At 43.0% G+C, this 21,849-nt stretch overlaps 1 protein-coding gene across 1 annotated transcript; it reads right to left on the bottom strand.

Moving 5' to 3' along the window:
* Positions 1-1,382: 1,382 nt before the first annotated feature.
* DNAAF5 (dynein axonemal assembly factor 5) lies at positions 1,383-21,354 on the bottom strand. The gene is made up of 13 exons (XM_015876514.3): positions 20,807-21,354; positions 19,712-19,896; positions 18,816-18,940; positions 18,327-18,442; positions 17,548-17,780; positions 15,605-15,817; positions 13,325-13,468; positions 10,104-10,272; positions 7,588-7,735; positions 5,819-5,969; positions 4,354-4,510; positions 2,642-2,833; positions 1,383-2,138 (listed from the first exon to the last, which is right to left on the bottom strand). The coding sequence occupies exons 1-13, from the start codon at positions 21,336-21,338 to the stop codon at positions 1,999-2,001; spliced, it is 2,505 nt and encodes an 834-aa protein (XP_015732000.2). The 5' UTR covers positions 21,339-21,354; the 3' UTR covers positions 1,383-1,998.
* Between the last annotated feature and the right edge of the window lie 495 nt (positions 21,355-21,849).

The following is a 21,849-nucleotide window of genomic DNA, read 5'->3' as shown; positions in this document are numbered from 1 at the left end:
GTAGAAGAATCTCACCTTCATCAATGCAGAAACCTAAAACCAATGTTCCAGTAGCAATGTCGTTGAGCAGGATGTCTTTGGTGGACTTCCAAGGGAAACTTATAACAAGAACTGGTTTCTTGTTGCTAAAGCCAGACCTTAGGTTGTGCTGTGAGAGCCTGCTGCTTTGCAGTGCCTTGAAACCCTTTTTTTTTTTTTTGATAAATGAATACTGAAAAACTCCTCGTGTTCTGCTGGGATGGTCATGTAGTCTCCTGCATTTTCAATTACTGATTAGACAGAAAGCAAATTCACTGAATCATAGAGCAGCTGAGGCATGAGATCCACAGCCCTGCTCAGGTGGAGGCAGGTAGAACAGGCTGCCCAGGACTGTCTTAAGTCAGGTTTTGAATATCCCCAAAGGTGGAGACCCCACAACCTCTTTATTCCATGCAGTTTTTTCTAGTGGTTATTTATTGTACCTTTTGGGAAGTTGAGCTGACCCTCTAGTTATGCTGAGCTACATACTTATAATTGTTAGGCAAACAAATAAAAAAAAACTATACAGGGATATAGTCTGGCTTTTCATGAAAAGAACACCTTCAAGACCACGTATAGAATCTGAAACATGCATTCTATTCTACTGAAATGCCAAAGAGCTTTTGGACCATGAAGAAATTACTCCTCCATGCTGTATCCTTAGTGTTATCATCCCTTCTGATAGTGTCTTCAGAACAGCACAGTATTAGGCAGAAGAGAAGCCATAAGTTTTGCTTTTAGAGGAGGAGTAGGGTCTGCTTTCTTTATCTCTTCTCTCTCTGATGCTTTTGGAAATGCAGGCAGCTACGAAAGCAGTTTGGTTACCAACTAGATCCGAAGTGTGAAAAATGCATTTCGCTCAGAAAGACAAGCAAACAGGAGGACTACCTATAGCATAAGGAGCATTGCCAAACCTTGCAAAGCCTATTTTTAGACTTGATGCAAAGCCAGGGCATTTGGGAGATAGAAGACACAAAGCATGTTTGCCTAAAGAATAAGTAGTATGAAAAATCCTGATTTTCCACAACTTCTTTGTGTGTGCAATAAATAGCAGACGATCCCCAATGACTTTGACAGGAATCTAGAAGCTCATTTCATTCCATAGCTGAGAATGTGAGAAAAGACCAACCACCCCAAACCTAAATCCCATACAACGGTCTGAAAATCAAAGCCACAAAAAATCAAGCAAAAAAACTTCCACCAAATCTTGGAGAATTTCACTTCCAAGTAGGATGTAAATATTGCTTGCCCTCCAAGGCACTGCAGTATCAACATACAGGTGCAGATACTATATATTTAATTAAGGTAACGTAAATACTGATAGTCTAAATGACAAGAAGCACATTTTCTTCCACATCCAACCCTTAATTTACAAAATGTCAGCTTTATTCTCAGTCATAAAGCAGAATACAATGACAATACAAACCACCCCTTTGGTGACACCTACTCAGAAGATGTCCCTGTTATCACAGCATAATGAGCACTCAGAACATCACGAAGATTCTGCTGCATTATGCAACAGTAGTTTGGCAGTCTCTATTTCTGGTAAAACTGAGCCTCACCAATGTGACTCTGCAAAGCCTGAATATCAGCCACAGTCTGAAACACTCCTTGGGAGGCTGAATCCTCACCGAACAACAGAAATATATTCGACATTGGATGATCACTTTTTAAAGTAAATTATCTTCCTCCGAAAGAAACGGTGTCAAATTCTTGAAAAATATTCCTCTTTGAAACCTTTTATCTACAAAGCTTCCAATGCAAAGAGAAGGAAAATGTTTTATTGCTAGTAAATACAAAGAACTGCTCATATGGCAAAGAATGTACAGCTGTGCCAACCTGAGTTATAAATGTGCTAATACTTGTAAGGAAAATAAAATCTATTTACTGCTCAGCCTACCTTGGGCAAATGAAACATAAAAGCAATCCGTACCATACAGACTCCAAATGCAGCTCACTAAAAAGACTTGCAGACCCGATTCATGAAGCCGGTTCTCTGGTGCTCTGAATGTGATGCAGCAGTTGGTTACAATAGACTGGGATTCGGTGCTTATGTTTGGCCTCTTCAACTTCTCTCACAAGAAGCTCAGGATACAAAGTGCTTCCTTCTTTTAATACTTCTGTAGAGCAAAAGTATGGTTTAAAAATCATCAGTTGCTTTGTGCTTTTCTATTCACATTCCTTCTCAAAGGAGCTGCAGCCTAACCTGGGGGCTGTTGTACACATAGTGCAGTCATGATGCCCTTTCATTTGCTGAGGTCTGTGTATTGACACTGCTATGCTTGAACACACAGTGATACGCCAATCAATTCCACAGCAGCGAGGATACGGTCACATCCTGCAATGGATAGTGTCTGTGTTCCATATCCTGTTTACTGCCTGTAAGTTCTAATGTATCAGATATTCTGAGTTATTCCCACCCTGGTGAATGCTACATGAAACATTACATTCTGCATACAGGTGAAAGGTCTGAGCTCACCATCACCAAAACCCAAAGGGAAGGTCCCGGTGACACCAGCCCACTGAGAGCAGCCTCTCCTTATCAATACTATTTTCATGTAACACTTGAAAACATCTTTTTGAAAGTATTGTTAAAAAAAATACAAATGACTGCAAGTCTTACCTAGGACGGCACTTTGGGTATCTGGATCTTGGTCATCCAGATGTATCAACAGCTCTTGGTACAGATACTCAATGTGACTTTTCATTGCAGATTTCACATCACTGTCCTTCACGCATTTAAACCAGTCAGTCAAGGTGTGAGTGGCGGTCAGTCGTACATCAGGTGATGCATCATCCAGACGCTTTAAAACCTCTGGAAAGGAACGATACATAACCAAAGAGCAAACAGAGAAGTTACCTTTCCCTTTTTGTTTCAAAGCGTAAATCTATTTCATAATCTCTGGAATGATTCTCTAACGCTCTGCCTACGTAGCACTATGAATGCCTATTAATTACCTGCAGAAATAGTACTTCTGTACTCTGTGGAGCACAGTATTTCTGTAAAACACTGCATTTTCAGTCAACAAATGCATCACGGACTACTTGAATAAGCCAGATACAAAGATGTGCTTTGCTGATGGTCTCTTTATACATTTCACCAACATAAAGTCATTTGTTGTTAAGATTTCTGCTGTCCCACGTCACAGAACAGTCATTAAGATGCTCAGTTTGGGAAGGGCAGATTTATTAGTTTACATTACTGAGAACATAAACCCTGTCACATCGCATAGACTGCACTTCTCCTGACTCATTGTTTAGCAGTACAACATCACCCTGGTAGGCACAGCCTACCTTGTCCTTTTCCTTTCCAAGCCAAATCAAGCCAACAAGTCCTGACCAACAACCCGCTATGTATCCAGGTCTATTTATGGCACAGTGACACGGTTTGCTCTTGGCGCTCTGAAACACTGCACGGAGAACAATGCGATTACCATTTATATAATGCATTGCTGCTCTGCTTTCACTATAGTTAGAACATTATTTCATACTGACTAAAGTAAGAAGCAATGCAGATGAGCCTCCGGTAAGCCCTGCAGACAATAACACTGACTGAAGTTCCATCTAGTGGTGTGATGTGTAACAACATCAGGAACATTTAACAGTTCCACTCAGTTGGGCGTCAGGGAATAAACGTATCTGCAACACAACACCGCTGTGACATGAAAGCCTGCAGTGAAGAGCAAATAGAGCAGGGCCTCACAAGAAGCAGGTGCTGCTGGATTCACACTCAGCAACACCTACTGATGTGCCCAGCACTTTGATTCTCTAAAATGCGTAACTCTACTTCATACACTTCATGCAGTCTCATCCTAACAGTTTAGTTTTACATCTTCAGGACGTTAAATGGGTTCTCACAGACAAAACTTGCTAACCATATGGTTTTGTACAACCCTTTTTCCAGTCCCTTAATATCTATACAATTATTTTAGGGAATGAGTACCTGAATAGTTAAAATATACCAGGTAAAAGGATGTAGAAAGACCACCAGAATATATTTATGGGAATAAAATAAGAAGTCAGCATAAAATCTATCCCTATTTGATAGATTTTTCTTTGAGCAAAAGCAAAGGCTTTTCTTTGCTCTTTCCACAGTTTTAAAGCCATTTGATGCAGTGACATCACACAGACCTGGCATTCCCCAGTCTGTGTTAGTGCTTGCATTGCTAGCAGCCACAGCGAGCCTGCAGGTGAACAGCACAGTCTGCACAGTGAATGTACCTACGCTCCACACAACACCCTCAGTGTTACAAACAAAGCTACCAGAGTGTCTCAGGGAAAAGCAATCCTAACTACACAGTACAGGCACACCTCCCCCAGCCCCCCTGTACGTACCCTGGTAAGTCTTGCCAAGCTGGGTTTCATCGAATTGCCTCCCACAGACTTTTAAAATCCCACCAACAATGCGGCAGCCCAACAGCCGACTGATTTTGGAGTCTTCGTCCATGGCAGCAATAATTTGGGGCATTAATGCATCCTTGACTTTTAACATCTAGGATTAACGAGAAGAGCATAGAACAATAGCATGTTGGTCACTTTAAAGCACTATACCCATCGCTTACATAAGCTGTTATTTGGTCTGACAGATCCTGTCTTGCTTAATTAAAACAAATAAATAATTATACCTTAAATTTCTGAATTTACACAGCTCCATTTTTGCCCGGCAGCAAGTTTGGAACATAAAAACCTACCAACATATCACACAGTCTGTGAGCACTTGGAATACATGCGTATGAGTTTTCTGAAGCTGATTAAGCTCAAGACTTACCTGCCTTTTTATTTAATAAAAACCCCACAAAATAGAAGGCTCGAATCCCGGGGGTTGGACTCGATGATCTTTAAGGTCCCTTCCAACCTGCACGAGACTATGATACTATGATGAAAATACAAATCCTGACAAGACATTCACTAATTCGGAGTGAGGCAATGTATGTACCAGTAGATGGTGCTCTTATTCTAAAAGGAAGTTCATAATAAAGACCATTTTAATGGAACACTTCTGGCAGGATTCATTGTTTGTCCTCAACATGCACATTTCCTGTAGGTTGATGCAAAAAGGCATCAACGTCACCCACTGACTGAGAACAACATCGGAACACAACAGCCGCCTCTGACATCTCACTCGTGCTTAAGGCCTTTGTTCAATTAAGCTCTGTTACTGAGACTGTAAACATCAAATAACATTTAGCATGTTCCTGATGCAGCATTTTCAAACACCTATTTTGTGAGCAGACAAGCTTCAACTTCCCCCCTCCAATTCCACCGATCCTCCATCACTATGGCACCCAGCGCTTCTTTAAGGATACTCCCTTAAAGCCAGCTCTCTGCTTCAGTTTCCATAGATACCCCTCAGGTTCCATCTCAGCTCCTCCTGCCCTTTCCAGAAGTCCTTTAGATGATTTTCCCAAACATCCCCATGGGCTCCAAGGCAACCAGACAAGCTGTCATTGCCACGTGCCAGCAGCTCCAGTCCCGGCCATGTCGGCACTGCACTGATGATGCTCACAGTGCTCTGTGTCAGCACTGCTGCTGTGCCAGGACAAAGCCCTGCTGTATTTCGTGGTGGTGAGCAGAGCCCAGCACAGAGCAGGCCTTGGCTCTGCTATCAGGACCCATTGTAACCTCACTACCAACCATTTCACTTCTTACCACTCTGTTACAATTAATTTAATTATAAAACTTATGCATCCATTTGAAAACATTACAAACAATAAGGAGGTTCTTTTTATTTTCTTTTTTACACGTATTTTCTTTTCCCGTGCAGGACTTCAGGGTACATTCGATAAAAAAGAGAATTTACCTCTTCTGGCGCAAGCATCTGGCAGTGAATAAGGGCCCAAAGGCACGACACAGCTGTGGTGCGGATGGCAGCTGCTGTCCTCCCAGCACGCCACTGAAGATTAGGAGCCAGGATGTCTTTTATCACAATCTCCAGGTAGCTGGGGAACAGCCTGCAGCCAGAAATAAGAAAGCAAAAGAAAGGCTCGTGAGGAAGCGGTAAAGAGACTGACAGGATGGAAAAGAGAATTTTCTGCCATAGGAAACACAGGCAGAAAAGGGGAAAAAAGATTCTGTAAGAAGAAAATATCTTACTTGTCAACATGATGATGACATTTGTGATAAGCCCTTCATAACTTAATTTTTTGAGGTAATATGTAAGCAAATACCTGACATGCACAGAAAGGAGAGGCCAGACTTCCTCCCACTTCAGATGATGCCCATGACTCGCTGTTATCTGGGTGCTCTGCTTACCTTCCCTCTGTCTCATTTTCTCTGTCTGCAGGGCTGAGATAACACCCCACGTGAGTGCTGATAGGATTCATTAATATCTGTAAGGCCCTTTAAGACTGCCCAGTGAAAGGATTCACAGTGTCAGAGGTATGAATGTGACTGCTGAGATCCGAACTGTGACACTGCAGTGAGCAGCCCAAATGCGTATCTTTCCCCTGGAGCAGAAGCCCCACCTGCCCGCTTTGTAAGTGAATAACAGAGGCTCTGGTTGTCCGCTCTGTCCCCATGCCCCACACAGCAGCCGGGAGCTGCAAAGCACACAGACCACAGGATGATACCCCTCCCTGCTGTGCAAGACCTTGTCACAGAAATGCAACTGGGCACTGCCAGACCTCCACCACCCACTGCACACACACTGCACTCACCTGGCTGCTGCCTGCTCACCACAGAAAGGAGCAGTGCATCAATCCATGCCTCGTGTCCAGCAGGTGGCACATAAGACTCAGTAATAACAAGAAATCCATGGTCCCAATAAGCACACAGAAATTTACCCAAAGCCTTCAGCTTTACTATTTTAAGCACATTTCTGAGAGTTCATAATTCCTCATTCAAAAATTTGATAGCAAAAAATATCATTAATTATAACCATCATTCCAGATTTCCTTTTAGTTCCCAGCAGCTCTGCACTACCTGATCAGTAGCTGCTTCTGTCCTTAATAAATTCTCTGTTAGAGTGCAAAGAAATATGATCTGTTGAAATGCAGAGGTAAATCCCATCGGCATCACATTAACCACAAATCTGTGCTGTTTGGGAGAATATTTGTTCTCATCACATTGCTGGCAGCTCTCTGACACAATAATGTCAGATTCAGACAAATTTGATGATCATGCAACTGTGGTCAGTGCAGTAACTGAAATCCTTCCTATCTAAACTGTTGTGCAGCTAAACAAATCACTGCCAGCAATGAACGTGATGAATGCAATGAACCAGAACTTGTTATTACTTCACCACACTCATCACCACTAAGATGTACTTTTTGCTGCTTCAATGTGAGTAAATCCTCCTCTCTATTTTCAAGTCTCACTGTTGCAAATGCTTGTAACGTGATGTTAAGTATGAGCCAATTCCATGGGAGGACACACAGTGCTTGTGCTATTAGTGCTCAAGGACATGGTTCAGTGAAGGGTTGTTAGAGTTAGGCTGGCATGGTCAGGTTGTGGTTGGACTTGATGATCTTTAAGGTCTTTTCCAACCTGAGCAATTCTATGATTCCACGCAGCCTATGCATATAACAATACACAGGTCTTACTAAAACCAAAACTCAGAGCTCTGCTTACCCCTGGGAATTGATGGTCTCATTGGCTTTCTGGAGCAACTCTGATAAAACAGTGAAAAGTTTTAAGCGCATCTGGGGATCTTTGTTTGGCTGCAGACACATCTTAAGAATGAGAATAAAGTCATGGAGAGCTTCACCTATGACAGGACCTAGAAAATGAACGTGTTAGAGTACGATTAATTTCTATTCAGATGTTTCATATGTGAGTCCTTTAAAATGAGCAATATGTCTGGTGTTAAAACTGCAGTGAACTTCACGCTCACAGGAAAGGACGTGTTCAAAAGGGTCAGCCTCCAAACATGGGTAATCAAATTACTACAGTCACGTTATTTCTCCATGTTTAAATAATGCTTCTGTGCATTTGACAAGAGAATCTAAAATGCAGTGAACTCCTACAAGCTATTATTTGAAGCAAAAACATTTTCCAAATTCATGCCCTAAACTATTAATGCCCTAAACTATTAATGCTATCGCCTCCTCTGATGAATTCTGTTTTATTTCTAACCAAGAATCCCCGAGCTGTCAGCCCAACATGGTTAAGAAGTGATTTTGTCAGAGGAAGGTGCTGCCCTTCTCCTTGACAGCAGTTCATATCTGTGTGGTTTTGATGAGGAAGACACACGGACTATCAACTTGCTTTATCCTTTGAGCTGCTTGCTGTGAAATAGAAACCTCTCCAGCTTCACTTTCTTGTGATACACATTGTGCTCAACTCCCATCACTCAGAACCTGCCCAGGACAAGACACAACACATGGGCCTTTCTGGTGACCAGAATGTCCTTCACATGTGAAATGCACAGACTGAAGCGTTCACCATTCCAAAACTAGTTCAATAGCATTTAGTAGTATCTGGGAATGTAATGATTAATTAAGAATGAAGTCAAATAAATCTCTGGTGTCTAGACTTAGGCAATATGGGGTGAATGTTAAGCTGTAGTTTGCTAAATTTCCATGTCGACAAGTAGGTCTTTATTTTCTTAACATTTATTTGAGATATATTCCTTCATGTGAGTTTTTGGGGCATTCTTAGGACACTTATTCTATCACACTGATAACACCAAATCCAACAGATGGGAAATAAACAAAATAATCTACACTGCTCATTTCAGTGTAAGCACACATTCCTGAAAAGCAGCGAAAACGGAGACATTGGAAATGAGTAAACCTGATTACACTGATTAAAATGCAGCATTCTGAGTGGGAATGATAAGAGAGAAAAAAGAAAAACAAACAAACAAGCGGATTAGCCCTTGGAGCTGCTGTGTTAGACAGAAAACCCAGACAGCAGCACATAACCAGCGTGGGGGGCAAGTCCAAACATCTGCCCAGACGTTTTATGATTTATTTGCCACTAAGGAGAAGCCAGACAACTGTCTACGAGCTCCTCAGTCATGGGAAGGGGAATGCAAGCATGCAGGGCAGTTGGCTTCTCAGAGCTTGCAATGAAAAAACTTGCTCTTTGCACAGATAAGAAAAGTACTTAAGGCTGTTGCTGTGCAAAGAAGCAAGTTGGCTGTTCACAGAGGTTCGTTGAGTTGCTGTGCTGTGTTGGAGGATACATGGCAAGAATGGGTGGTACACATAACTATAAGAATGCCTAGAAAAAGGTGGACACACTTTTAGATACACAGACAACATCAGTTCATTTCCTCACAGCCCGTACCCAGCTCACATACCCCCAGGCACCCTGTGCTGCTGGCAGGTGTTATAGGCTGTTTGTTTAGCAGTAGTGATCAGTATATCAGTTTAAGGACCAATATGTTAGTTTAGCAAAAGGAACCAATGAGTGCTAGGTTCTAAAACTTCCCATTTTAACTTTGCTGGTGTTTGAACAGCCTTGTTCTCCACAGCGACCCTGCCTCACAAGAAGCACTGGAGTCATAACAGACTGCTTTTATCTTTGTATCCATCAGGTGCATCACATATCTTGCTTTGGAAGTTGCTCATGATGGCCCAACAAACAATGGAAATTTGCCAAATCGAGGAAAAACAGCTAAAAGTTTGTCAGAAGTCACAGTGATGACTGTGATGATAGAAAAGCAGAGAGAAAGTATGTGGTCGTATGACCAACTTAGATGCCACCACTCGAGCATTGAGGGCCATTGGCATGTATTGAATTCCTGGAAAAGAATGAATATGTATGTATGCCAGTGTGCTGCATATGTATGTCTTAACTGTTTAAATGCAGAACTTGGACTTGGAGAGCACACGCTTGATTTGTCAAGTCGCTTGTTATGTACTGTGAGGAATAAGGGAAGGCTTTCCAACACTACATTGGGGTTAGAGAGTTTTCTTCTCAGATTGCAGACGACAGAGGCTCCTTGCAGCGGATGGGTCCTTTTGCAATTGGAGCTGCCTGAACATTTTCATTTTTGCTTTTTCATCATTCTTGCGGAGCTTCTGAACACCACATTATCCATTCTAAAATGCCACGTGTCTGCAGGCTACAGAGATTATTGCTTTATCATTCCACTGTTAGGAACTGGATGGGCTATCACAGTACTAAATAAGTCATACCTGAATGAGTTGCAATGACATTGAACTGTAATATTTCTGGCGAATAGCAGGTCCAACTGTCGTGTGACACTGAGACCCATTGCAGAAGCTGAAGGATATGCTGTTTGTAGAGAGAAAGAAAACCATCCAACTGCTGCACTTCAGCTAATGAACACATTGTTTCTTCCGCCTGTTAAGGAAGGAGAGATTAAATACTTCATCTGAACTAGAATGACGTTTGAAAAACAGGTTAATCCTTGAAACTCTGCTTATACCACAAGAAAGGGAAAGGATTCCCATACTTGCAATTTGGATGATCAAGACCAATACATACAGCGTCGGCCTGTAATAAATCCTGTAACTCTGACTTCGAGACAAATAGTTGTCCTGATCTCAGAACAAAATCATAAGGAACACAGCAACGGAAGATCAACATTACAGCATCTCTGATCCATTTGAGAACCCATTTAAAACCTAACCAAGCCATGAAACCATTCTTATTACTTTTAGCAATGCAGTGATTTTTCTCAACTTAACAATGCTTTAAAACATCTACGTAAAGGCAGTTTCCCACATGGACATCCAGGAGCCTATGGCAGCTACCAAAACTACTGCTGCTACTGCTCAGACAAGGCAAGGAATTCCCTCCTCTCCTCCTGCTCTTGTGTTTTGCTTTTTCCCATTTCAAACTTTGATGAGGCAAAATACCATGTAGAAATTGTTGCAGGCAGAGATGAGGAGCACAATGAAAGCACCACCTACAGCACTACCAGCTTCAGCAGACAGTGAGCCAAAAACAAGGAGCCAGGCATGGCTGGGAACCCCAATAGGGAACGGCACATCCTCAGTACAGCCATCAGTTCCAGCAGGGAATGCTGGAGCACAGCGCTGTGAGTGACATCATTTGACTTTAAGAGGTGCAGCAGGACCATACATCACAGCCACATCTCTACTGGGTTTGAATTGACCTCCACCACATGTGTCAGCTAAAACATGCCTAGGACCATTGGAGTGTTGCTGGCTAATAGCTTGCCAGACAAAGATGTTATTATGGAAGTGCCAGATGTGGAGAAAGTAAATGAGATTTTTAAAAGAAGTCAATCAATCCGGATTTGCTAAGAACAAAGATTGTTCATAAAGCAGCTTTGCATGCCTCAAGCACACAGAATTTTTCTTTCTGGAAGCATTTTATGAGCCAGTCAAAACAAAGCAGAATAGCCTGCGTGTACTCATTTATCAGTAAATAAATTGGAAGATGTTCTATGACAGAATGTGTCAAGAGAGAAACCATGCTCCATTAACCCCCATCCACAACACCTTTTGCTCTTTATTAAACAAAGGAGGCACAAAGCAATGCTTCATTCAGAGGTGATTTAAAATTAACTATTAACTCGTTTCACACGTGCAATTAAAAAGAATTGGAGAGAAATCAAACATGCCAACAGGTTGCTGTGCATCCTCTCATTCAGAAGTGCCTTGTAGTCGACAAAAAGAATAGCAAGGATGATTTTTCTTTCATATATTTGAAAGCTAGCAAGTTTAATGATGCATTATTTTCATGCTAGTAATCAACACATGTTCAGAGAAGAACTGAGACAGCACAGGATGTTGGTAACAAAACAAAGCCTTACCTTTAGGTCACCAGTTACAGCACTGACAAGCTCAAAACATGCCTGACTGACTGTAACATCTGATTTAGCTTCAGTCTATTGGGGGCTGTAAACCCTACCCCTCATCACAGTTCCTCAGTGCTCAGTTGGTGGTCCCGATCTCTTCCCTTAACCCCAGGCAACTAGAAACACTGATGGCTGCAAAGCCCAAGGGCCAAGAATCAGCAAGTAGGAAGAGTGCAGACACCCATCAGCTGTGACCTCCACTATCACTCTGCTCTGCTGTCTTCTTATCTTCAAGTCTGAACTGAAATTCAATGATGCAAATCTTTGAATAATTTCTTCTTACGATCAAAATCTTTTGACCCTGAATACAAGGACAGCAGCTGGGGAGAAAAGCAAAAAGCAGCAAGCTGGATTCACCTTGGTGACAAACTTATATTGCAATTATGTAATCTTGTTGCCACATAGTCTATTTGTGTAGCCGAAGTAAAGGCTAATGAGCAAGAAGATCCTCATCCAAAGTACAGTCAGCTTTATAAATCATCCGTAACTGCAGGAACATCCCAAACCTTCAATAATCCTGAGAGATAAACTTTTCTGTTGATGAAAATCAGGATTTACCTCCATGAAACAGCTTCCTTTGCAGGAGGATGAACTCACATTGCTAACTTTAGAAACAGCTTAAGGGCTAAAGAGACAAGATACTGGAAAACATATCAGTTCAATCTGCCTGAGGTTTACTTGGACAGATTTTCAGTTAAAAAAACAAATATAAAAACCACAAAGCCAAGAAATGAAATGAAATAAATCCTGCTCTCACACCGGCTCTCCATGAGACAGATCTTTATGCTCTACCTCTTTGTCCTACAAAGCACTTTTAATACTTGTTCCGTTTTACTTCTTTCAGAACAGCTTTCTAAGTGTGTGCCTCGCTGGAGGCAGCCTGTCAGCTGGGGGCCATAAATACTGACGGTGCACAGGCCTGTGGAATAGCATGCCTGGGAGCAAGAGCAAAGGAAGTAGAATAGCCATCACATTTAAGAAGCACGCTTGAAAAAGACAACTTGGATGGGTCGTGATTATACTACACGAGGAAGGCTTGCTGATTTATTTAGTTCGAGGAACTAAGAGGAAGAGAAGAATAAGGGGGTGAGAGAATGTTCAGCCCAAAAGCTCATCTATTATCAGGGCATCTACAGATGTCTCTCATTTTAAAGCATTCCTGCAACAACATTGAAACTTTTAGATCTGGCCAGGGGTAAAAGTTCAGCTACTGTACAATCAGTCAGATGTATTTAAACAGAAAAAAAAAAAAAGAAATTACAGTATTGTTTTATTATTATTATTATTGTTGATAGTTCCACTTTCACTCCTGCACAATCTCAGACACTAAAAAAGAATTTACCCCATGTAAAGACTTTCTTGGTTGTCATTAAGAATATGAGAGATGCACAAAGGAGCCAGAGTTGAGGTCAGGCAATAGCAAATTTCAAACGGTTCCAATCTTTGTGAAGGATTTCTGTGGTTTAAAGCCTAACAGCCTGACCAAAAATGACAGCCCTGTTTAGATAGAGCACTTTATCAACATTAAGGAAACACAGCAGAACATTACAACAGTTTGTAGCTCACCTTCTCTTTAAGGTGCTGAGAACTTGGTACTGCCATCACTGTCACCAAAACCTTCATGAGCTGCAAGCAAATTTCTTGGCAGTCTTCCTGGCATACTTCAATCAGTGCTCGTACAACACAAAGCAATTGCTCCATGTAAAGGACCTTTTATTAAATAAAAGCATACATTTATTATGTTTATTAGAAAATAAATGCCTATAAGAGAGAGATAAGGGAAGTGATAAGACTAAAATCTGAGTGTGTAAAGTCTGTTAGAGATGTTGACCATTCGATGCTAATTCTCCTGATGACCTACATTCTGCTTTCTACAGATCACAACATAATCTTCCTGCCTCGTCCTGGCAATGAAACAAACAATCCTGCTCATAGCCACACCATCACTCCATTGAGAATAAAGACATCAAAGCGTTTTGCTGTGTGCACAGATTGCACTTTCTCATTCTGAAGTGCAGTTTGTTAATAAATAACATTTATTACAACTCTTTCAAATATTATTCCATGTCTATTTTGACTGAACGGTAATGGTTAAATACATGAAACAAGAAAACCTGAGTATCTGCTTTTATCTTTGCCAATTATCTCACTTGCAGCAATATAATGCCTGTTATCTGGATCCAACTGATGTCAATTGAAGTCAATACTCCTGTCAGTTCGCTTGCAGTAACTTCTACGATAAAGGGCACTTGATATTCCATGAAGCTGTCAGACTACATTCAACTAACAGAAGGGGCCATTGTTATAAATTTATTACCAAAAATAAATCAAGTCTAGGAATAGGTTAGCTATCCGTGTTATTAATCTCATGGACACGGTCAATCCTTAGCTAAACAATGTTTATGCAGCGTTTGTTCTCTATTTTAGAGATAGATTGTTTCCCAAAACCATAGGTTATAACAGATTATAACCATAGGTTATAACAGATTCACAATTGCACCAAATGCTTCGACTCAGATGAATGCACCCTCTGTACACCACTACATGGAAACGCCGAGCATAAAACCTCATAGCAATTCTGCAGATATCCTTCAGGGAATTGTTATTTGAACCATCAGGTTATAGTGCTTCCAGTTATGTGAGTTCCTAATCATCCCAGGCTTCATGGAGATTAAGGTTAATTCTCTGCATCACTGGTGTATATTCCATTAGGGAAGAAACCTAGAATAACTCCACATGTATATCTTACACTGGCTCGGAAAGATAATTATGCCAGACTCAGTCTACACACATGAATAACTTTTGTAAAGGGACTTTTGAATCGTGTGAAGTCAGAACTTTCTCAAGGCAACACTGCAGCCTTTTTTGGTCATCTTAAGAACAAAGGCCTAGGAAACTTGTGCTGCAGCGAAAGGACAGGACTGCATTTGTAGGGGAGATGGCGAGGATCCCTCACAGATCTATTTCCACATCCAGGCAAGTGGGGAGGAGAGAAAAAATAAAAGAGTAAGGTAAAGAAAATAATAATAATAATCCTGGAATTCATTCTCCGTTGCACACTGAGGCTCTCCCCTCCTTATATAGTAACTGATGAATACTCTTCAGATGGCAGAATGACACAGCCATTAGTAAAGGTCCATTTAAGAAGAGATTTCTAATTTATAAAGGCCTCCTTGCTAGAATTTAACTTAATGAGAAGCAACCAAGCTGAACAGAATACAGGACATGCCCTTAAATGCACAGGTAAGCAGCACACTGCCATCTTCTTTTTAAAATGGAAAACAGTATAAAAATCAATACAAAACAAAAAGAAATGACACAAAAAGGGAATCCTTCCCAGGAAGCCAACATGCTGGTCTCTGTGCACTGTGGAAAGCTGTCCATCGCTGATGATGATTAAAACACCTTATATTGTTTGGACTGTGAACACAAGGAATTCAAAGCATGGGTTCAGTTCTGGCTCTGGATTGGGCAATGGAGAATGCTGTTCGTACAGCACATCCTGAACAGCTTCTTTTTCCTTCTCACGTCTTTCCATGTTCCTCCCACAATATGAAGTGTCCTACATCAGTTCTGAAACTTGAATCCATTTCTGCTAGAAGTGCCAGCAGTTTTTTGGGAACAGTTTGATCAGGAGACCACAAGTAGGAGAACATAATGAGTCTCAGGGAAGACACATAAGCTCCTCTCATTGTCTCAGACACATCTATAGATACATCCTGAGACACAGTGGGCTGTGTGTGCATGGGGAAAGTAAGGTAGCACTTAAGGAGAACAAACAAAGAAGTGTGTTTGCGAACCACTGGTCCAAAACTTGGGACTGCCACATTCCCCTGAGATCCTTACCTCCTCAGAGCGCTGACAGACTCCAGCCTGTGACAGCACATCACCAAGATCCCTCAAATGAGGCTGCAAGATTTCTTTTGGGCTACCTCGAACCACAGCAGCGAGAACCATTAAACAAGATGGCTTAGGCATCACCTCAAAGGCTGATGTGATTAATTTCAAGGACACTTTAGGACTGACAAACGTTCCGATCAATTCTGCTGCCTTCACACACTGAAAAAAAAAAAAGAACAACGGCTATAGAGGATTCTTCTGGAAACACAAAGACCATTCAATATATCATCGGGATTTCTCTTTTTATGATTCCAGCTGTTACTTTAAATGCTGCAGCACTTGCCTTGTAGGCCTTTTCCACTCACTCAGGGATGGTTACATGCATGAAGAAATGTTCTTGATGTGTGTTCAGTAAGCACATAATAAGGCATGCAAGCACCATTCTTGGCCTCAGACAAACCGAACTTCCATGAGAAAGTAACATACAGAAATGAAGTGTAATAAAGCCTCTAGCTCAAAATAACCAGATGTTGCAGAATTACTGGTTTCAAGTCTTCTCCAAATGCTGATCTCAGGCATGTGCTCTCAGTGCACCCACCACTCACTCATTCAAAGCATTGACAATAAATACATCAATGGGATTTTTTTGCTATTGTACTGTACTTTGGCAGTGACATGACTGATTTGGCTCACTGTGGAAGCGCAGCCATGGAGCTGCTCACTGCTTGCAATCTCTCCTTTAGCAGAGAGGGCTGAAATTGCTATCCATCCCCCAGGACACTTGCACCCTTTGATCCCATCTCTGCCTGCAGAGCACGCTGTTCTCATGTGACACACCAGCACATCAGGCCTTACTGATGCCTAACCCCAACCAGGTGCATTACACAGACACACTTAACATTGCACCATCAACAGGAACATTTCCTCTTAACTCCTTTTTTGAGCAGTTGGCTCATTTCCACAAACACAGAAGCTTACTTTGCTTTACATACATCACTTTCACTTTAATGATTTAGCCACCTATGTTCAATTGAACCTAATTAATGTTTGAATCAAATCAGGAAAAATCAAGGGAGGGGAACAGTATAAAGCCAACGAGAAGGAACTGCAAAGGAAAAACAAAGACTTGAAGAAGGAGGATCATTTCAGACATAGATTTCCTTAGTCTGTCTATGGCCAAAATAATAGTGAGAATGAAAAGAAAACCTTGATTTAGGAAATTCATTCTATTTGATGTAAGTTGGACTACGTGCATCCAGCAAGCAGAAAGTACTCTTCCAATTCCCCAAAGGAATACCATTTGTAGCTTTGAATTAAATTCCGTGATGCTTTTGTTATATGCATGCTGACTTGCTTGTGTAGAAAAATGAACAGATCTTCTCTAAAAATTGGAAAGACAATTTGTATTGCCTGCCTGCCCCCTGAGAAATTCATCTAGTCCATCCAGTGACATGTATTTTATTGCCTTGTTATTGAAACAAGCCTTGAGAGCAGCAACTGTTTGATATACTATTAGATAAAAACAATACTGATTATTCCTAGGTGTGGAATGAGGTGGGTTATGCAGCAGGGGGAGATGATCAGTTGAACCTGAACAGGCATGGCCTGCACGTGTTTTAAATGGAATCTGGTGCCACAAGGCTTTTATACTTCAATCTCCTGCTTATGAATTTTATGGAGATCATTTTTGAAATTTCATGGAGTTGTCATATAAACTAAACAGTATTTAAACAATTTTATTATCAGTCTTCGTACCAACAGTACAAGAATGCATTTACTTTAACTTAGTAACTGAATACAATTTATACATATTGTTAACACTCATTAAAAGCTAATTGTGATGTCAAGGGGAAGCTGCAGTGACCCCATGGTACTGCCATCCCTCACACAATGCACCCAGGTGCACAACAAAGACTGTCCTCATCAAGTGTGTAGCAGCAGATACTTACATTCCTAACCACCTCACTTTCTCCATCCAAGCACGCTTGATACAGAGTTCTGAGAAGCAGCTCCATGTGCTGTGTGATGTGGTCCTCTGCATGCAGCAGTAACAAATACAGAAGCTGGGATGCTTTCACTCTCGTGTTTTCAACCCAGTCTGTAAGATCACGGCAGAGAGCTGGGAGGATTTTAGAGAGGTTCCTTGACACAAGTTCCCGACACCCCAGTCCTGGTCGAGTCACTGGAAGGGAAAAAAGCCCCACAAATGATTCACAGCATAATGAGAGCCATGTGGAAGGAAAAGCCTTGGAAGAGCTTAGAAACTCCAAAATGAGCTCTGGGAATCTGCTTCAGTGGGGAAGAAGATATTCCAAACGCTGCTGAGGATTTTACATGTGTAAGCTGTATTTCTTTAATAGATACTGCACAATTTTAACTCCACACCACTCTGAAAATTTACATATATTTCTTACTACAAAGTGGTTTGAAGTTTATGCTTTAAAATGTTTACAGAAAGGGAAAATGACTAAAACATACATGAGTACAGCACAGTGCCCACTTTGGGAAATGCTGCCTAATAACTTCCACGATTTCCTTTTGATTGTTTTCTCAGTACAAACGCCATTTAAAGAACTCAGTGAATCCATCAAACAGAAGGACTCTTCTCACAAGCTCCGTGGAATCACTAAGTTAAATATTATTTAGAAGGGGAAAAGAAAAGGCAATTGCTCTCAGGTCGTACACTTTTTCCCCCCCATTTTAAATGTGAGTTCTGTGCAATACTCACCTCCTTTGGGATAATGAGATGGTGGAACACTAAAATCCATCTTATCCTTCAGATCTTCTTCGTTCTCCTTCTCCCACTGCAAGCCTATCTTTTCCCAGTAAGTCCAAGCTAGCGTCCTAGGCATAAAATAAAATTCACAACCCCTAAAGGAAACGCTTTAAAATCAGACTTCTGGAAAATATGACTTCCTGAATACATTTGAAAGAATGGGAAGCATTCCCACCTAAATGGGACTATTAGGACTGATGCTTATGTACTCAGAGGTCACTTCTTCCAGAGGGTAATCCCAGCTCTGTCTCTCTTACCATCACAACCCTCACACTTATTTCAACATAGGATCCAAACAAAAGTCACCTGAGATTACACTATCAGGAGTAGGCCTATAAGTGTTTGGTTTTCCTCCACATAATTTATCTGTAAACACAGAAATATTTCCATGCAGAGGGAGCGGAGGGGAAAAAGAAAGAAAACCAGAAGTATTTTGCTTACGTATTTTCAGGAATGTCATCAGCAATGCCACTGAGTAACAGAGGGATCAGCTTGTGGAAATAGGAGTATCTGTCCCGGAGGTGCAACAGCCATTCCCCAATGACAGTTGTTACAGCCTGACGAACCTGTGGAGATTAAAAACAAAGGAACAAACAAATAATTCATGTTTTTAAAAAGTCAGGTCAAAAGATAAAAAGAATAGAAGATTGCTTTTGGTATCTAAGATTTGGTATCAAGTGCACAAACAGGCTGGGACAATGATGAGAGCCCAGGACTGCCTCGCTTCCAGCATCTCAGCACGACCCCATGCTCCCCCTTGTGTTCTCTCTCTGACTCGGCCTCAGACTGAGTACAGCACAAACATCTCCAAGGAGCCAAGATCCAGCTCCAAATCAGAACACTTCTACTTCTCGTATTTAACCTCTCTCTGAGAACATGAGAAATGTCTCCAGAAGACAATTTTATCCATTTACTATAATGGAAGCCAAAGTTAAGTAGCTTGAATGCGCCCACTCGAAAAATAAAATACTTCAGTTCTGGTTACATAGTATATTTCCAAAGGACTACTGCAATTATGAAAGGATACAAACTGTGTTTGTTAAGCATCAAAAAAAGCCATAGAACAAAAATCCCAGAGAGATCTGCTGGAAGAATTTAGACAGAAGGCCTCCCTTAACATAGAGCTGCCTACATACAACAGCATGCAGAACTGGACAGCAGTGGAACAGGCTATCCATCCTGCTTTTGGGTTGTCCACAGCTGACTGGGCCTATATGTGACAAGCTTACGTACCTCAAATGAATGCAAGAATGCTGCAAACCAAAGGGAAAAACAAAAGGAAAGCTAGATTTAAAATAACACCCCCTGACCGGCCCCAAAAAGAAGAAAAACAACACCTTGGGAATCTCATCAAATAATCGTTGGGCCAGATGAGACAGAACATCGTCCACAGACTTCCCATTTCCAAACTGTATCACTGCTCCAGTGGCCTGAATGACATCCACACGAACTCTGTAGTGCTGGTGTGAAATGGTTTGCATTAAGGGCTTTATCAGAGATTCTGACTGCATATGGAAGCGCTCTGTTAAGAGAGAGACAGAAACTTCAAGTACTCCATTCTCTATGCAGGTAACGCAATTTGAGCAGGGTGATTTCTGCAGCACTTTGAGCAGCAAGCTGATCGATGTTTACAATATAATGGACTTGAATGCCAGCCCACAAGCATTTCTCCCCCACTGAAACATCATAAGCCACATGCTATAATTGCTCACAGAATCATATAATTATTGGAGTTGGAAGGCACGCTTCAAAGTCATCTTGTCCAACTTCCCTGCACTGAGCCAGGAAGCCACAGCTCCATCAGTGCTCAGATCCTGTCCCCTGAGCTTGGGTGTCTGCACCACCACTGTGGGCACCCTTTGCCAACACCTTGCTGCTCTTAACGTAAATAATTTTTTCCTTATAACCAATCTAAATGTGCCTTGTTTTAGTTTGAAACAATCTCCCCTTGTCCTATCACACAGGCCTTGCTAAATAGTCTGTTCCCTTCTTTCTTACGGCCTCTTCAGATACTCAAGGCCACTCTCAGCCCTTCCTTTTCCAGGCTGCACAGCCCCAGCTCTCAGCCAGTCCTTAAGGAGACGTGTTCCATCCCTCAGGTCATTTTTATGGTCCTCCTCTGGTTCACATCCATGTTGCACTGAGGTCTTCCCACGTGGATGCAATACTACAGATCACTCTCTCACCCTGCTGGCCATGCAGCCCAGTGTACAGCTGGCACCCTGTGCTGGGAGGCACAGTGCTGGTTCATACCCAACCTACCATCCACCAGTACCCCCATGGTACACTTCTGCTTCACCAGATCCTCCTTAGGGCTGACAAATCACTCCTGTGAGGGCGTGCACAACGTATTTCTCTTCCCTGCTGCTCACTGCATCCCTGCAGGCCCCGTTCCCAGCCTGGTCACCCCAGGACACCGCAGCGGCCCCCACCTGGCACAGCCTGTGCGCAGGCCACGGCGCACCTGCAGCTCTCCCGCCTGACCTCGGCGTAGTGATCGAGCAGAGCGGCCTGCAGGATGCCGAGCACATCGGGTAGATACGGAGCCACCGCAGCCCCTCCGCGCCGCAGCAGCAGCCCCAGCAGCTGGAGGAGGCCGAGGCGCAGCTCCTCGCACGGCTCAGCGCCCTGCGGCGGCCCGAGGCGCTGCGCCAGCACCGGCAGCACGACGGGCAGCGCCTCTCCGGGCCGCTCGCAGCGACTCAGGCCGTGCAGGAGCAGCTGCAGGGCGAGCTCCCGGCACCGCTCCGCCGCGTCCCCCGCCAGGCAGCGCGACAGAGGCCGCACCAGCTGCGCCTCGAAAACCTCCTGCACCGCCTGCGACGAGAGCGGCCGCTCCTGCACCTCGGCCCGGATGGCTTCTAGTGCTCGCAGCCGCGCGGCCCGGCCGCACTCGGGGCCCTGCAGGCAGCTCAGGGGCCGGCTCAAGGCCTGCGCCAGCTCCGCCGCCCCGCACGCCGCCATGCTGCCCCGCCGCTACGGAAGCGCGATGCCGTTGCTAAGGACGCGGCCGCTTTACGACGGCGAGAAAACGCTTTACGGCCGCACCGGGCACGCTTCGCCTCCATCCCTCCTGCTGTTTATGAATCCTTTCCAGAGGCCCGGGTTCGAATCCCCCCTGTGGCGCAAGTGGTAGAAGTGCCGCTCTGCTACACAGAGGCTCGAATCCCGGGGGTTGGGCTCGATGATCTCTAAGGTCCCTTCCAACACGCACGACACTGTGATACTGTGATACTGTGACTTGGGGGGCAGGATGCGATGAATGGACTTGGGGGGGGGCGGAAGAGCATGAATTGACTTGGGGGCCAGAATGAGGACTATGGACTATGTGTGCCTCCGGTGGCGCAGTGGTTAAGGACGCCACTTTGCAACACTGGAGGCCCGGGTTCCAATCCCCCCTGTGGCGCAAGTGGTAGAAGTGGCTGACAATAGCAGGACACGGGGAAATGGTTTTAAGTTAAAAGAGGGAAGATTT

Source organism: Coturnix japonica, chromosome 13, assembly GCF_054131305.1.
Source record: "Coturnix japonica strain WE chromosome 13, WE-NBRP24, whole genome shotgun sequence".
NCBI lineage: Eukaryota > Metazoa > Chordata > Aves > Galliformes > Phasianidae > Coturnix > Coturnix japonica.
The sequence above is the reverse complement of the archived record's forward strand: the minus strand, read 5'-3'. Positions and strand labels throughout refer to the sequence as shown.

What these genes read in the sequence shown, in the direction of transcription:
- DNAAF5 (XM_015876514.3), bottom strand. Translation starts at nt 21,338, where the DNA reads ATGGCGGCGTGCGGGGCGGCGGAGCTGGCGCAGGCCTTGAGCCGGCCC. An exon ending in AAAGTGAGGTGGTTAGGAAT is followed by an intron (nt 15,818 to 17,547) that starts GTAAGTATCTGC and finishes TTTTTTTTTCAG; the next exon opens with TGTGTGAAGGCAGCAGAATT. An exon ending in GCTTGGCAAGACTTACCAGG is followed by an intron (nt 2,834 to 4,353) that starts GTACGTACAGGG and finishes GTTCCTTTCCAG; the next exon opens with AGGTTTTAAAGCGTCTGGAT.